Source organism: Lepidochelys kempii, chromosome 6 (assembly GCF_965140265.1).
Source record: "Lepidochelys kempii isolate rLepKem1 chromosome 6, rLepKem1.hap2, whole genome shotgun sequence".
NCBI lineage: Eukaryota > Metazoa > Chordata > Testudines > Cheloniidae > Lepidochelys > Lepidochelys kempii.
In genome coordinates, this window is record NC_133261.1 from 90,363,174 (window position 1) to 90,380,052 (window position 16,879).

General features: G+C 45.8%; 1 protein-coding gene across 2 annotated transcripts; it reads right to left on the reverse strand.

Annotated features, from left to right (window-relative positions):
* Positions 1 to 116: 116 nt before the first annotated feature.
* ALDH6A1 (aldehyde dehydrogenase 6 family member A1) lies at positions 117 to 16,779 on the reverse strand. 2 transcript variants are annotated; one of them, XM_073349120.1, is made up of 12 exons: positions 16,670 to 16,779; positions 15,629 to 15,682; positions 11,157 to 11,231; positions 9,420 to 9,581; positions 8,723 to 8,801; positions 7,859 to 8,161; positions 6,272 to 6,393; positions 5,820 to 6,009; positions 4,017 to 4,198; positions 2,385 to 2,564; positions 2,044 to 2,142; positions 117 to 1,742 (listed from the first exon to the last, which is right to left on the reverse strand). In XM_073349120.1, the coding sequence occupies exons 1-12, from the start codon at positions 16,721 to 16,723 to the stop codon at positions 1,638 to 1,640; spliced, it is 1,605 nt and encodes a 534-aa protein (XP_073205221.1). In that variant the 5' UTR covers positions 16,724 to 16,779; the 3' UTR covers positions 117 to 1,637. The 2 variants fall into 2 exon arrangements, with proteins under 2 accessions (XP_073205221.1, XP_073205222.1); XM_073349121.1 differs by lacking the exons at positions 11,157 to 11,231; positions 15,629 to 15,682; positions 16,670 to 16,779 and adding an exon at positions 9,698 to 10,173.
* Between the last annotated feature and the right edge of the window lie 100 nt (positions 16,780 to 16,879).

Below are 16,879 nucleotides of genomic sequence, written 5' to 3' on the forward strand. Positions count from 1 at the left end.
CAGATTTAGTAACAGGATCAATGGCGCAGTTGACCCCAAGAGGCAAATCAACATTATATCCAGACAAGGTCTTATTAAAAAACAAAACAAAACAAAACCCCCCAAAAGGTCATTAATTGAAGAAATGCATTAGCAATTTTTATTCATAATCAAATTGCAGAAATATGAGCATTTCCCTCTAGGATATAACGGAACCTGAGAGAAAATACACAAATATTAATGGCACCACAGCAGTTGTATTGAAGTCTGGCAGCTGTCAGTTACAAAAGGCATCTTTACCAGAAGGCAGGATACATAGTGTTCACATTCAGTTTGTTCAATTAGACCAATGATTCATGATTAGAATCAGTTTAATAGCATGATTTTCCTCAGGTGCACGAAGCAACTTTCTGTAAGTCCCTGCCACTTATAGCAGATTCCAAGTGAAGCCAACATAAAGTCCCCTTAATCTTACCCCATCCCAGGACCTTTCCTTAACTACTCCATGAGTCACCAACTCAAACCCAATCCTCCCCACCCACCCAGAGGATAGAACCCCAGACCTCCAGTTGCAAAGACCTTTATTACATAGGCTAACAGAACCTCCTTACCTGTCACTAGCATTAGGGCCTGCAGTCACTAAAAGATGCACACACACACGTGCAGGTGTGACAGTGAATCAAGCAGTGGGCAATAGCAGCATAGACATATGACAATCAGGAAGAGAAACCAAAAGACTGAGATTGGTTGCCTTCTGAGGAAGGTAATGCCTTCTTCCTGCCAATTCCATCCTGTCTCAGAGGGCTTGAACACCACCAGCCAGGAGTGGACATAACACATGTGCTTCTGCTTCCATGGTCACAGGGAACGTAGGCACACAGTTGCTATCATAATAAGCATCACCCTGCAAGTGGTTTCAGTTAACAGTCAGAGCTGAGAACTAACAGGAGTTGTCAGGATACATACATGATGGGGATCAAAGTTTCCAACCAGAGCAAGGTAGGGTAGGATTCACTCTACACACAGGAATCTCCTTGATCCTCAGTCAAGCATCCCAGTAGACCTCCCTGTAAGACTCTTAAAGCAGCCAGTTCCCAAGTGTCAGACCTGTCAAAACTGTTCAGTGGGTATGGGGTTAAACTCTCCAGAACTTCAGAGACACACTCAAACTTACTACCTGCCCGTAATGGAAAAGCCACTTCTCTGCAACAGGGAGAGTTCCTCAGAGTGAGGTGGAATCAGAATCTTGGACCAGAGAGGGAAGTGGAGAAAGCTGCAGCACCGAGTCAGTGGGACTAAAGACAGATATAGTGGAAAATGGAGCCTGTGCAAGTTCAGTTTGAAGGGTTCGTTGGGGGGGGAGGGGGGAAAAAGAGAACTTGTGCCCAGGCTTGTCATCTGACCTGTCACTAAAGGAGAGTTTTTCCTCTGGGGAGAAACTGAGCTCAATTAGCTGAAAATTGCTGAGAGCATCAGAAAACTTAGATTGTGCGTTACATGAGGAGCCTCCCTGATTTGTTTGGAAATAGAGGTCTTAAGGAGAACTGAGCTTTCTATTCCCAGGGAAATAGGGAATAGAAGCAGTCAGGACACAGCTGGAAGACGTCTGCAGCACAGAAGGTGAAGGGCACCATGGATGGTACCCCTGTAAAAGCTAGTTAGTTTCCCATGGTTGGCATAACTACAGCAGGCTTGGTAACTGTGGCATCTTCCTCTTTCCACTGAGAGATGATGGTCCTCAGCTGTGTATAGAACTGCACCCCCTGAAGGAAGTGAGAGAAACAAGGGTTGTACATTTGGCCTTGGGACTCCTGCAGGCTTCCCACTATACCCTCAGAGTACAAAGATTTCCACCACGGGAGCTGCCAATAGCTTCTCGGCCCTTCCCACCATCCTGAGGTCTCTGCCCCAGCAATAAAGCACGTTGCTCAATTCTCCCTCCATTCACAAGTCTCCACCTTGTTAATGCAACCTGGTGGTCTCTTCCCTCACCTCCACCAGGCTTCCTGCACTAGGTTCACAGAGCAGCAAAAACACAATATGTTTCCTAGTTTGATGAGTTACCTGTTTGCCATAGAAATTGGTGTCTCCTCTGAAAGAAGCACGAGAGCCAGTGAAGGAGAACATGGGCAGAGGCACTGGTATTGGAACATTTACACCCACCTAAATCAGAGTAAAGACACCACATTAATAGAAGAAACAAGTACCAGACTGTAGCAACAACAGAACAGCCTCATATTTCTCTTCCCTGGAAAGATACTAGATCCAGTTTCCTTAAATATGAGATAATAGTATGTTACACCTTAAGACAGAAATCAGAAGCCAGGGCTAGATGGGTGTCTCATTTACATGGCAAGCACTGATGGGAATAATTCTACTCTATACATTATCCTATGGATACAAACCTGCCCCACGTCCACCAAGTGGGAGTATTTCCTAGCGGTGGCACCATTGGTGGTGAAGATTGCAGTTCCATTTCCATAGGGATTCCTGTTCACTATCTCAATTGCTTCATCAAGAGTGTCTGCTTCCAGAACCACGAGAACTGGCCCAAAGATTTCCTCCTTATAGCAGGTCATGCTTGGCTGCCAAGGCAGAAACAGCAGAAAACAAAACTTAGGTTAGGGAAATGCCACAGACACCCCCAAAGCAGAGACCACCCCCCACACAAATCAAACCCTCAGAGCATTCCCATCATCACTCACCATCCTTCAATTCACTGGACATCATCCTGCATAGAATCACAGAATTGTAGGACTGGAAGGGACCTCAAGAGGTCATTTAGTTCAGTCCCCTGCACTCATGGCAGGACTAAGTATTACCTAGGCCATCCCTCCCCCTTGAAACAACCTTTTATGTACTTGAAAACTTATGTCCACTCTCTCAGGCTTCACTTCTCCAAACTAAACAAAACCAATTTTTTTCAATTTTCCCTCATAGGTCGTGTTTTCTAGACCTTTAATAATTTTTGTTGCTCTTCTCTAGACTTTCTCCAATTTATCCACATCTTTCCTGAAATGTGGCAACTAGAACTGAACACAATACTCCAGTTGAGACCTAATCAGCGCAGAGTAGCGTGGAAGAATTACTTTTCATGTCTTACTTACAACATTCCTGCTAATACATCCCAGAATTATGGTCAAATTTTTTTAAAACTGTTCACACATTTAACTTGTGATCCACTATGACCCGCCCTAATCCCTTTCTGCAGTACTCCTTCCTAGGGCAGTCATTTTCCATTTTGCACGTGTGCAACTGATTGTTCCTTCCTAAGTGAAGTATTTTGCATTTGTCCTTGTTGAATTTGCATGCCCCACTGTCCCTCATGTCCTAGTGGCTACCAACCCCAATGCCATGCCCTGCCATCTGTCACACCCAACTATCACATCCATTGCCTGCTCTCAGTCAAGTGACAAATCTACTCTTTGGATTGAGGGCTGATCAAGGGGTCTAGATTCAATTAGGACTGGTTTGCTTCTGTTTCTGTAACTCCTGGCTTTCCATCCTCCCAGCCTGGGTGACCAGATCACTACAACTTGACACACATCTTGCCTGCTAGTCAACCCCATTGCACCCTACCCGCCATCCCTCTCCCTTGCACTCTCACATTGTCTACAACTCTCCCACTGTCATTCCAAACCACCAATTTCTTATGTAGGAGCTGGAGGTTTGGCAATTAATTGTCTGCATCACCCCATTCACACTCTTCTACCTTCCTACCTCCCAGTTTCCCAGCTTCATCTGCATACATCTCTCAGTCCAGTCACAGACCACTTATCACTCTCCCATCCAGATTTCAGGATATACTGAGGTTGGAACCTTAACCATTCTACCCTGCCCAATTAACACATGCAACATCCATAAGTGCTTAAATGCACACACTGAACCAGCAGTCTGCCATCTAGCCTATCAAGGCTGATAAGCCCACTGGGTCATTGCCAGCTGTGTTGGGAAGACCACAAGTGCCACCCTTTCCACTGAACCTATGATATACTTTATTCCTCTGCATCCAGTGACCAGCTCATTGACTAGCTCACCTGGACTTTAGCAAGGATGGTTGGTCCAACAAAGTTGCCTCTCTCATAACCCTTCACTTTGATGTCTCGTCCATCCAGAAGGAGGGCAGCTCCTTCCTTCACTCCACACTCAATCAGGTGGCAGACTCGCTCCTTAGCCTGGGGGGTGATCAAGGGCCCCAGATCTGCTCCTGGTTGGTCTCCTTTGAAGTACAGAAGCAGGGGAAGGTTTGAATTGTGATGGTTTCATCTTCAAAGAGAACAACCAACAACTACCTTCCCAGCAAAGATACAAGAATTCTAAAATTAAGTAGCCGAGGAACACAAAACTCAAACACACAGAGCCAAGAGGCCCTGAACTCCAAACCCATAGGGGAGCCCCAAACCAACAGAAAAGCCCCAGGCTTCCAAAACAGAGAGAGAGAAGTCCCCACGCCCAAAACACACACAGCTGACAGTTGCTGTGCTGAGTTCTGTAATTTTGAAGCTCTTGAAAATTTTGCAAAAGCCTTCTTGAACCATAGAAGGGAAAAGGTAACAAAAGGTCATCTTGTCCTGTATATGCTACATATGACAGCTGCTAAAAACAAGCATAAAATGGAGTCAAAGAGGAACTGAGTTTGGTTAGTCTGCAGTACTGCCAATCTCAAGAGATTAAAAACCATGAGTTGGATCCTGAAATTGGCCTCAGAAACCATGAGATTTAAAACATATCATGAAGCCTTTTTGTTTTTAGTCTGTCTTTTGACTTTTTAAACTCCCCTGTACTCCATGTATTTGAGATAATTTGATGGGTTTTTTTAAAAATCAATTTTTAATGCACATGCGCCTTTAACTGGCTGCTCAAATGGAGACTCAGTGTATGCCGGAGGGCCACAAACATATTTAAGAACTAGAATGGAGAAGATGCAAGTCTTAGTTTTAGTTAGCTAGTCCTAAATAGCAAGAGACTCATTTCAATATAACTGTAATGCTTCTGTTAATGATGTCTCATTAATAGGATGGTCCTCTTAAAAGTATCTCTTCAAAAATAGGAGATGGGGTGGAGGGAAGGCATCTATGCTGGCAGGAAAGAGGGGGAGTACTTATGTTAAGGTATTTTACAGGCATAATATAACTCAATAGAGAGCTCTATAGTGTGATAAAGTTAAAAATAAAATATGATGGAAAAACCTAATTCACACATAGTTAGAAATACATTGTACAAGGCCTATAAATGGAGCTGGAAAATGAACATCCAAGAAATGCAAAGTAATCTATGTATCAAGATTTTCAATTATTTTTCAATAAAGATGTATGTGAATGGCAAAGATCTTTACACCAACTACCTTTGTTTGTTTCTTTGTTGTTTACATCAACTACAAAATCCAACAGCAGATTGACTTGTCCCCCCAGAAAGAGAGATGTTTCCACCTGAAGGGCTTTACTAAATGCAAATTGAAAGAAAGGGGAACGTTCCTAGAATAAAAGTCTGTTAATGTAATAAGCGGGGTTGCTACGTTAAAGGCAGGGCTGAGTCCTTTTACACAAAACCCCAAACCCACAGTTATAAACTGCCTGATGTTGTGAAAGTAAAACTAGAGTTCTAGTAACACAGTCAAGCCCTCCTTCACAACAGATCCCCCCAGCACCCCAACCATGTGGTGCTGAATCCAGACCTCTGTCACACACCCACAGAGCCTCCAAGCAGGCAGTCTTCCACGCCCCACCTCCATGCACCAAACCCATGTAGCCAAGACCTCACAGTCACGCACTGCAATGTACCAGATACAAAAACACACACAAGCCAGGTGCTTAATCTGAAGCTACCAAACAGATCTGTACCTGCATTAACTCGCAGGTTCTTGGCTCTCTCCACCAGTTCTGGAAGCCATTTCTTTGCCTCTCCCACTAATACGGCTGTAGACAGGGCCATGCAGCGTTGGCCAGCTGCTCCAAAAGCAGCTCCAACAAGCTGATTCAAGGTGTTCTCCTTATTGGCATCAGGCATCACCACACCATGGTTCTTGGCTCCCTAAAATACAAGACATGTATACAATCTCAAACTGCTAAATACACCTGGCCCACCTTCTTCCAGCTCCGCAGTGACAACTTCATATTATAGCTGATACTGAGCTGCTATCATCCTGGTAGAAAGGGAAGCTTAATCTCTCTCAGCACATCCAACTGCCTAAATTCAAGTCAGTCCCAGACGCTGAATGGAAAAGGTCTTAAGTATGTATACAAGGGAATAGCAGCCTGTAGGCTGAAATCTCTGCTACATTGAGGTGCATTACCATGTTGGATTGGACTCTCTTGCCGTTCCGGGATCCTCTTTCATAGATGTACTCTCCAGCCTGATTGGAGCCCACGAAGCTGATTGCCTTGATATCCGGATGGTCACAAATAAAATTCACAGCTTCAAAAAGGAAATAGCTCATTATATGCTGGGACTCTAACACTCCTATCCAGAGTGTTCAAGGCCGGAAGGGACCGTTTTGATCAAATGGTCCCTTCCGGCCTTCTACCCCTATCCCCACAATGTCCATCCCTCTACTACCCACAGCCCAAGCACCCACATTCCTGCCCCTCTGTGTACCACCATTCCAGGGATTCCACTGCTGCCCATTCCCTCTCCCTCTGCTCACTCTCCAGTACTTGAACCCCTATCCCTGTTCGCCTACCTGGCTCCCCAATCCTCATCACTCTGTTCCCACAGCACTCACATCCCAGCTCCTCCACCCACCTTGGCCTCTGCCCTTCTGGCACTTGAATCCCAGCCACCTTCTCCCACTCCAGTCCCTTCCTCACACTGGAGTTCACAGAACTCCTTATCCTTTATATCTTGATGTTCTTCCAGCTCCAGAACTGTGTTAAGGAAAAGTTAGCACATGTGACTCCATTTTGGTTTGGGGCCCACCATTGTTTAAATGCCAGCACATCATACACCAGGAGGAGTGATCCTTAGATACTGAATCCCTGTGAAAATCCTCCTCCTTGTCTCCAGCCTGCCTTGATTCCCAGTATCTGGTTTTTGTTAGTCTCTAACTCCCTGTCTCTTGGCCTTGATGTGAGGCCTCCCATCCTGATAATAAAAGTTACTGATGCATGGCTTTAGGACCATGCTGTGTAATTAACACACTGGTATAGCACGAGGAATGCACCAAGCAGGGATAGGTGGTAGATAAGACAAGGGTTTGTTTATTGGCTAAGGTTTCCGATGCATGAGGGCAACATGCTTTGCTAAAAAGTATATAACCTTTGTATAATCTGTATTCAGGGTCCCCTCCTGGCTAGCAGGGGGGCACCACGCTCGAGCGTAATAAACTTTGTGTCTTTTGGGAACTCTGCAGTTGTGGACTTTGTTTCTGTGCCTCAGCCTAGATTCAAACTGTGCGTGTCCCACCAGGTGTAATTCGCAGCACTGGTGTGCGTGTCCCACCAGGTGTAATTCGCAACAACTGCCAGAACCCTTCTTACTTTTTAACCAGCCAAAATCTGTCAAACTGGGTGCTTAAAGTTAGGCTCCTAAATCCATATTTAGGTGCCGAGGGTGGTATTTTCAGATGTGACTTAGGAGTACAAATACACTAAGTCAATGGTACTTGTGTTCCTAAGTCACTTGGACACTTTGAAAAGACCATCCTAGGAATCGAAATGTACATCCAGATTTAAATGTTGTCCACCCTCTCTCTTTAAAGGTTTCTCTATCGTCCTGCACCAGCCTTGCACTTCCCTGGATCCCCCTTGTCCCACCTTCCCCAAACACCATGCTGGTCCATAACAGTGGAAACCCCAACATCTCTATGCCTCCCCTCAAAGCACACGTGCCCCAACACACCCTCACACTCTGTAGCCATATCAGCAGACTAGTCTGAGTTTACCTTCATGTTGCCCATGGATGATGTTCAGAGTCCCATCAGGGGCACCAGTGTCTTGTAATAGCTTAGCAAGGAACATAAGTGCTCCTGGCACACGCTCTGATGGCTTCATCAAGAAGGTGTTTCCACAAACCATGGCCATGGGGAACATCCAGAGAGGAATCATGGCTGGGAAATTGAATGGTGCAATCCCTGCACACACTCCCAGAGGCAGGCGAAAGGTGTAAGTGTCCATGTCCTTAGTGATGGAGGGCAGGGTCTCTCCCAGCATGAGAGATGTCACGCTACAGGCGTGCTCAACCACCTCTGCAGCAGAAAGGGTGATATGCCGAAGAGTGAGCTCCTACCACTCAGCCTCAAAACTGCCTTCTCTACAATGCCACAATGCAATTCTCTCTTCCTGCATCTTTCCCCAAACCTGCAGCTCCCATGCACCATGAACACTCCCTGCATCGCCAAGCACAGTAAATGGATTCTTTCCTCAGTGCATTCAATGTTCACATGACAGGAGCCCTGAGTGAGGTTAACAAAACACTCCCAGTGCAAGAAGCACAGGGGTACCAATTCCAGCAGAGACTTTATCTCAGCCATTTCTGCACACGGAACAGACCCACCCATCAAAAGCCATTTGGAGTCAGTATAACATGCAGGGAGAGAAAGTGGGCTGCAACTTTAAAATGGGGCAAGGAAAATGGACCTTTTCCATCTGCAGCTTCTAAGGTATAGACAAGGCCATCCCTCTACCCTCATGTGAAGGCTCTGAAGGGGGCTACTTTCTTGTGTTCTAGAGCTCCTGTTGCTCATTGGACTTTTATCCTGCCCATAGCTTCTGAAACCCCCTTATAGTGGGAGGAGCCAGCAGCTTACGGAGGCCTCGGAATACGTCTCCCTCAGCATCAGCCAAGGTCTTTCCTTGCTCCAAAGTGATGAGTTTGGCAACTTCTTTCTGGAAATTAAAAAAAAAAAAGTGTGGAAAAAAAGGGCCAACCAGCACAAGTGGGAGGTGGTGGCAGAATAGGCTGTTCCACAGATAGCCAAATACCACAACGAACGGACCAACACTACCCAATTTGCTACTTCTTAGTATGAGTCACTGTACGTGTGAAGCCAACAACCTACAGAAAGGGAATGTTTTAATTAGGACAACTGGAATTGTAGGGCCGGTCTGAATCCTATGGCATCACAGCCAAGCAATCTGGGGACGTAGAACAGGAGACTGCAAAGCCCTAGAGAGAACAACTCTTGCAGCTATTTCTCCCTTTTGCTTTCACGGACTCCATTAAACCTCAAGACAACTTGGAACAGCACTTGGTGTAAGATAAAATGCAAACAATCATCTGCCCTTACCTCTATCCACAGGCTACACTGCCCCGTTTGCCCCCAAGGGTCTAAAAAGCACCACACCATCCCTCCTGTGGCACGAGGAATACCACCCCCATTCAGCTCACAAACCCAAGCAGCACGGCCCCGCCATGAGCCCAGGAAACAGTACTCAAGCCTGCCCAACCTGGGCTACTGGCATGCACTCAGCGACAACCATTGAGGACAGCAATAAGGGTCTCACCAGGTTGTCCTTGATGAGCTGCTGGTAACGCAGCAAGATTTGCTGGCGGCTCAGAACAGATGTCTCTGACCAGTTCCGAAAAGCTTTTTTGCATGAAGTCACAGCTGCCTCCATCTCGCTCTGTGTGGCCTTTGGGACACGACCAACCACCTCGTTTGTGGCCTGATGGAACAACCAATTACATCAAAACTCATCCTCTTCATGCCATCTTCCTCAGCCATTCAATGCCCCTTTCACATCCCTGATCTGATATCCTTCTAAAATGAAACCATACTTACATGATTCCCCTGATGTCAGGGAAAAACTCCTCCCCTCACACACTCGGAGGGCACAGCTTCAACTAGAGTTGAGTGCTCAGCACCTCTGAAAAACAAGCTGTAGGTGTCTCAAGTTGGGCACCCAGAAAACTAACAGTTAGTGACCACCTCTGAACCTTTTGGTTTAAGGGACTTGCCTAACAGTGACTGTAGCAGAGTCAGGGATGAAACCCATTTTCTCTGGGTTCAGTATCAGTCAGTGCTTTAACTACAAAATTCTTTTTGCTTCCTGTATCTCTCAGCCTCTTCACCACACATCTGCTGTGCATAAGACGGGATCCTATGGACAGCAGTCTCTTTCTATATAACAGTCTTTTTCTATGCCTCGTCTGCTGTTCCTCTTGTGCCCTAAAGGAGGCACAGGTCCTTTGGAAAAATCAGTAAGTGATTATGAAGTTAAGTACTATATCATAATTAATATGGAAAACCATATTTCTAGCATTTACTATCTTTTGAGAGCTTGTTTTAGCAACCTTAACATTCTTTTAATTTAGATTTTTTTAAAATCTGCCTTGACATAGCTGAGATCATCAGTTACATCATTCAGAGAGACATCTGCAAAATAAAGATAAGTAACTGTTCAGAGCAAGAAGAGAAATAAAACAAGAAAGCGAGTAGCCTTGCAAAGGGTGAATCTCCTCACTAGATATAATGAGTTTAGCTGGCTGAGCCAACTTTGCTGAATAAGTCTCATTGTTCTGATCACTATCAAGAACAATATGTAAAAATAATAACTATAAATGTCAAAATGGGGCTCCACACAGAAAAGTCCAAGAACCCACTGTCTAGACACCTGCTGCAAGAGTCAGGCAGGATCCCCCTCCATGCAATCTCAATTGCATCTGTTCCCCAGAGACAGACAGACAGAAATTAATTTAACAAAATCTATGAGTTCTGAGACCAGACTCATAAGCAGTTGCATCCAACGTGGTACTTTATGCCAAATTCACTGGAATTTCACAGCTTAAAGATGGCAGCTCCATCAAAAGAGGGGAAAAGAACCTCAGATTCCAGCCAGGATTCTCTCCTCCCCCTTGGAGGGGAGGTGGGGTCTACACCAGTCTCTGCCAGGAGTTTACATTCAGGCTTACATCAAATCACATAAGTCCAGTCCTACACTTCTATGATTCTATGACAGAAACCATTTACTAACTTGATGTACTAGTCACAGAGCTCCTCCAGTGTTCAAAGAGCGGAAACAGAGGCCTAAGTCTCCTCTCGGAGATCTATATAGGGGAGAGAAGGCAGCATTCATCATTTCTACTGGGTCTGGCATTAACCTTGAGAAGGCAGTTGACCCCTAAGAAGGCAGTTGCAAGGAAGTCACACTCCCTGCATCTCCCCAAGTGACTTCAGTGAGGAGCAACCCCTTCCTGACCACAGTGAGGGCCCACACAGCAGCAGAGGTCATTTCACTTACTGGGTTATGGATATTGATCCATTCGGTAGTTTTGGATTCAACAAACTTCCCATCAATGAAGAGTTTGGTGGCTGGCTGCAGAAGACAAAGCACAAGTTAGTGGGTAGTGTTTCTGCCTCCCTTTTGTGCCGAGACACCTTACAGAAGGGGCTACTAGCACCACCTATTTTTAATGTTGCCTGACATTTCCCATTTAAAAGACCCTGTGTTCAGTTGCTTATAACTTTGGCAGACTTCAACAGTTTAAGCTGGAATCTTCTATACTAGGCGTCTTTCTCAAGGGTGAATTTTTTGGGAAAATTTCAAATACTGGTGAATTTTTCTTTAAAAAACTCTAGCACCTGAAAACTTTGGAGCAAAGACTTGAAATTTGGCAGGGAGATCGCCTTTGTGTTACGGACATAAGAATGGCCACACTGGGTCAGACCAAAGGTCCACCTAGCCCAGTATCCTGTCTTCCAACAGTGGCCAATGCCAGGTGCCCCAGAGGGAACAAACAGGAAAAATAATCACCAAGCGATCCATCCCCTGTCGCCCATTCCCAGCTTCTGGCAAAACAGAGGCTAGGGACACCATCCCTGTCCATCCTGGACAATAGCCATTGATAGACCTATCCTCCATGAACTTATCAAGCTCTTTTTTGAACCCTGTTATAGACTTAGCCTTCACAACATCCTCTGGCAAGGAGTTCCACAGGCTGACTGTGCGTTGTGTGAAAAAATACTTCCTTTTGTTTGTTATAAACCTGCTGCCTATTAATTTCATTTGGTGACTCCTAGTTCTTGTGTTATGAGAAGTAAATAACACTTTCTTATTTACTTTCTCCACAGCAGTTATGATTTTATACATGTCTTTTGCTGTCCCCATGCAAATCCACCCCATTTTGGGGGGAAAAAAATCCCAATTTGCACATGCTCAGTAGGGACTTCAGTTGTAACAGCTAGAATCTCCAAAGATTCCCTCCTCATTGAACATGCTCCATCCCCTCACTGCTCTTATGAGTGACCAGGCTGCACATGTGACATCCCCACAAAGCGTGTTCCCTCCAGTGCAGGGGTATATCTGGATTTTCTCTGCAATAACTAGGGCTGTCAATTAATCAGAGTTAATACATGCAATTAATGCAAAACAAACTAACCAGATTAAAAAAATAGTCGCAATTAATCGTAATTTTAATTGCACTGTTAAACAATAATAAAATACAAATTTAAATTCATTTAACGTATTTTTGGATGTTATTCTACATTTTCAAATATACTGATTTCAATTACAACATAGAATACAAAGTGCACAGTGCTCATTTTATATTATTATTTTTGATTACTAATGTTTGCCCTGTATAAAGATAAAAGAGCCTGCAATGGAACCCAAGCCTTTTGAGTCTCACCGTTCCTCAGTGGTCAGCAAATATCTGTGAAACTCATTAGCAAAGTGTGTCTCTCATCCCCCTCTAGTGCTGGGCCACTAGAGGATGACAACTTACTATTGCCATCAGTTACTCCATTAAGTGAAGTGACTGAGGTCTGTGTAGTGGATCTAAAGGTTCCAACCCAGCTAATGACCCATGAGGGTGTCAATATGATGCCACATGATGGAATTTCTGTTTTGTTTTTTTTTTCCCTAATTTGCTTTTTTAAGAGCTAGGAAATTAAACACAAAAAACTACATTAAAAGAAGATTATTTAAGTTACAAAGTCAAGAAATCAAAAGTTGGGAAATGCCAGAATTAAGGCTGCCTGTGCAACTTTAATTCAGCCCTTTGTGTGTCTTCATTATGGTACAGCCTTCAGGTACATCACCATCATTTTTTTACCCCACAGGACCCTTACCTTGTTCAGTGGACAGGATGGACCTATTCTGGTGATGAATCAGGTTTGGGTATTAAAGGGGACTCTTGTCTGTAGGGCCCCTGCCTTATTTGTTGCAGAAGTTGGAAAATTTATACTGAATGAGGCAGGGGACTGCAGGAAGAGTAGGACTGTCTCATGGTTAAGACGGCTGAATGCTGCCCATCCCTGTCTCTGCCAGAGTTCTTCTGTGAGTCATTTAAACCAAACTTCTTACATGTAGTCACTAGTTGTACGTTCCTCATATTCTGGGTGCCTGACTTAAGACCTTAGCATCTGATCTGCAGAAGTGCCAAGCACTGAGCTGAAAATGACGTCAAGGGGAGTTATGCTTTGAACATATAATGTTCTATATAATGCTAACTACTCTGAAAAAATCAGCTTTTAGTCTCTCTTTACCTTAGTTTCTTCATCTATAAAATGGGGATGATAATACTACCACCACCTCACTTCACAGGGGTGTTGTGAAGATAGACTCATTAATGTTTGTGCAACATTGAGATACTCTGGTGAGAGCACCACAGAAAAGCCCATTTTGAGGAAAGTAATAATTCTATCTTCAGAGCAGGGTTTGAATAATGTGCAGTAAATAAACCTGGAGCAACAATGAATAATGACAAGAAAACAAAATATTGAATAGCAGCTCATTAAGTGAGCATCATTCTTTTATGCACTGAATGAGGCGGGGACCTGTGGAAAAAATATATATGCTCATGTAATTAAAGACCATCAGAATCAATATGCACAAGTGGGACGAATTAAGGTTGCATGAGCCATCTTAATCCTGGTGTGATGGTCTGTATCTTATTTTTCATCCCTTGCATACTATTATAATAATCTTTGTACAAGCATGCCTTGTGAGATATCATTTGAAAACTCATAGTTTGATGATCATTATTTTCCTGGTAAAATGTGCAGCAATACTGTATGTAAAGTTATAAGATTTCACTGTCTGGTGTCACTAAAACACGTTCCAAGTCTGAGGAGTGGCCAAACTAGTTCCTCAGAGACAAAGGGCAAGCTGATGCCTCAGCCAGGGTAAACAAGGTGAAATGGGCCATTACCCATTAAGTGGTTATTCACTAGCAGGAAAAGGGACATAGGTGAAAAATCTACATTTTAGCAAAGAAACAGCACGGGGTTCCCATCCATGTAGACTTTCTGTCTCCTAGATCTCAGCAGGAAATGCTTCTTGGCGGGGGTGAGGGAAGCTATTAAAAGGAGGGACAGACAATCATTCCTCCCTTTCTTTCTGTTTATGGCATTCACGACACCTAAAGAACAAAGGAAACAACACTGGACTGGGAGAGGGATCCTGACTGAAAGTTCAGCCAACTGCTGAATCATGCGGCGAGACTTTGCCTTGAATTTACACTAGTTCAGGGGTTTTCAAACTTCCATACACCGCAACCCCCTTCTGACAACAAAAATTACTACACGACCCCGGGAGGGGTGGGAAGAAGCAGGGCTGGGGTGGAGTAGGGGCAATGGCAGCACACAGCTGCGCAGGGCACCAGGAAATTTGGTGCCCCAAATTTCCTGGTGCCCTATGCAGCTGCGTACTTTGCGTATGGGTAGGGATGACCCTGCTTGGAGTGACTTATGTGCTGGAGGCTGTATGAGAGCAGACCAGGAGTGGTGGCAACAGCATTGAAAAAGCACCCAAGGTCAGAGGGCAGGGGGACAACTACTCATTAGTCTGGATTTTACCCTGGATATGTCACTCCTGGCATTTGCTAACTTTTGATTGCTTGATTTTACAATCTTAATAATGTTCTTTTAATGTAGTTTTCCTGTGTGTAATAAATATCTAAGTTAGTTTAATAAGAAGGCAGCTCTCTCTCTCTCTCTCTGACTAGAAAGGCTCCTCAGGACTCTCCTCCCTCCCTTCACTAAGAACCCCAAAGCATAAATGTGTTAGGGGAAAACAGCTAGAAGTCAAATAGAGGAGAAGTGATAGAAGTGACCAGAACTTAAATTCAGCTGGAGCTGCCCAGAACAGAGCTCTGGTAAATATTTTCAAACCTGTGGGAGCCTTGGCACCCCCACCCTGTGGGGCTGAAGCCCCGGAGACCTCTCCCTGCCCCACAACTGAAGCCCAGAGCCCCAAATGCTGGGGGGAGGGGGGGAAAGGAGGGGGCTCTCGGAAAGTCTATGAGAATTTAAGCCCTGGAAGTGACCTTTAAGGAGAGATGTGAAGAAAGGGTTTCATTGCATGAGGAAAAGAGCCCAACAATCCACCTGCCGCAGTAGCCATTATAGACTTCTCAGAGCGTTAGCCAGCCTTATCTAGAGTTCTGACTTGAAACTATTTCATGCCCTTCGAGCTAGGCTGATCTATCTAAAGTCAATTCAGCAAATAAATTTTCTTCCAGTGTAAATCCACCCTCGTGGCAATGCAACCACAAAAACTTGCCTTTGTTTCATAACACTAGATTAGATAAGCACCCTGGATTATGCAAGTGAAAGTACCGGGGTGCAGCTCTTGCCATGCAAACGTGTGGAGGGTTAACAAAATAGTTGCCATCTGCATCTCCTCCTACCCTTCCCTGCATCCAGGACCCCTTGAGCCCCCAATTCTTTCCCTTTGGTAAAGCTTGTCATCAAGAAGAAAAATGAACTCACCACTGAAGAGAAGAAGGATGAAGAATACCAGGTGGGATTCACTTTTGCAGGGATCTACATGAAAGAAAGGCAGAGACACAGAGACCAATGCTGTTAAAACACACAGGAGGCAAATCCTGGGGTCTCTGCAGAGGTTAGACTCATCCAGTCCCTGCCTGGCTTGTGGCAGTGGAGGGATTCTAGTATCTGAGCCCCAAGGTCCATTAGTCAACTGTATCCTAATGGAGCAAAGCAATGCAGGGGACAGTCACCAACAGTTGTAAGTTAATATGCCATGGAAGGGGTCTCCATCATTCTCTGTATGTAGGCTAGAGCACTGAACAAGTGCTAATGGAATCAATGGCAAGGAACCTGATTAAGCACAAACTGCTCAGTGGTTCAAGTTAGCCCTGCTAGGTCGACGTATTTGAAAGTGCTGCACAATCGCCCTCATTCATACTCGTGCAGTTCTAAACCGTTTCAACGGCGCAGCTTCCTAGGTACCGTCCCGCCGCTCGCCTGGGGGCAGCGGGACGCGGAACAATCAGAGCCGCTTCCGTCAGTCCCTGTCCACAGCGGCACAAAAGCCGTGAGGCCGACCCAGTGCAGAGTAGCAGCCGTGTCAGTCTGTATCCGCAAAAACAAAAAAAAAAACAACACAAAAAACCAGGAGCACTTGTGGCACCTTAGAGACTGTCACATTTACTAGAGCCAAGGCTTTCGGGGGCTACAGCTTAGGCTCTAACAAGTGCTCCTGGTATTTTTATCCCAGCCCAGGCTCCCCTGCCGCGCGGGGCGGGTGCGAGGCTTGCTCGTCCTCCCGCAGGAGCGGCGACCCCGGGATTCTCACTCAGTCGAGCTGCGCCGGCAGCCAGGCTGACCCCGAGAGCCCGTCGGGAACACGCGTGCGGCGGCCACACGGCCCCCTAGCCCAGGGGACTGTCCGGCACAGGCGAGGCCGGAGACCAGCCCCCAGCCGTAGAACTCAGCCCCGGGCCCGCCCGTCGGAGCCACGACAGGACCTCCCCACCTAGGCACGGGAAAGGGGCTGCCCGGCCTCACCCTGCATAGGAGCCGCTGCCCAGCCCGGGCCCCGCGACCTGCCAGCGCCGCCATCCTACCCCCTGGGAGACCCTGAACACTCGGGAGACCGCTAGCGCCCCACAGAGCAAGGCCCGCCCCCGCACTGCCATTGGCCGCTTAGACAACGCCCTCGCCTGCACACGGCACGGTACCGCTCGTCCGGGCCAATAGGGATCCGACTCGTTTGGC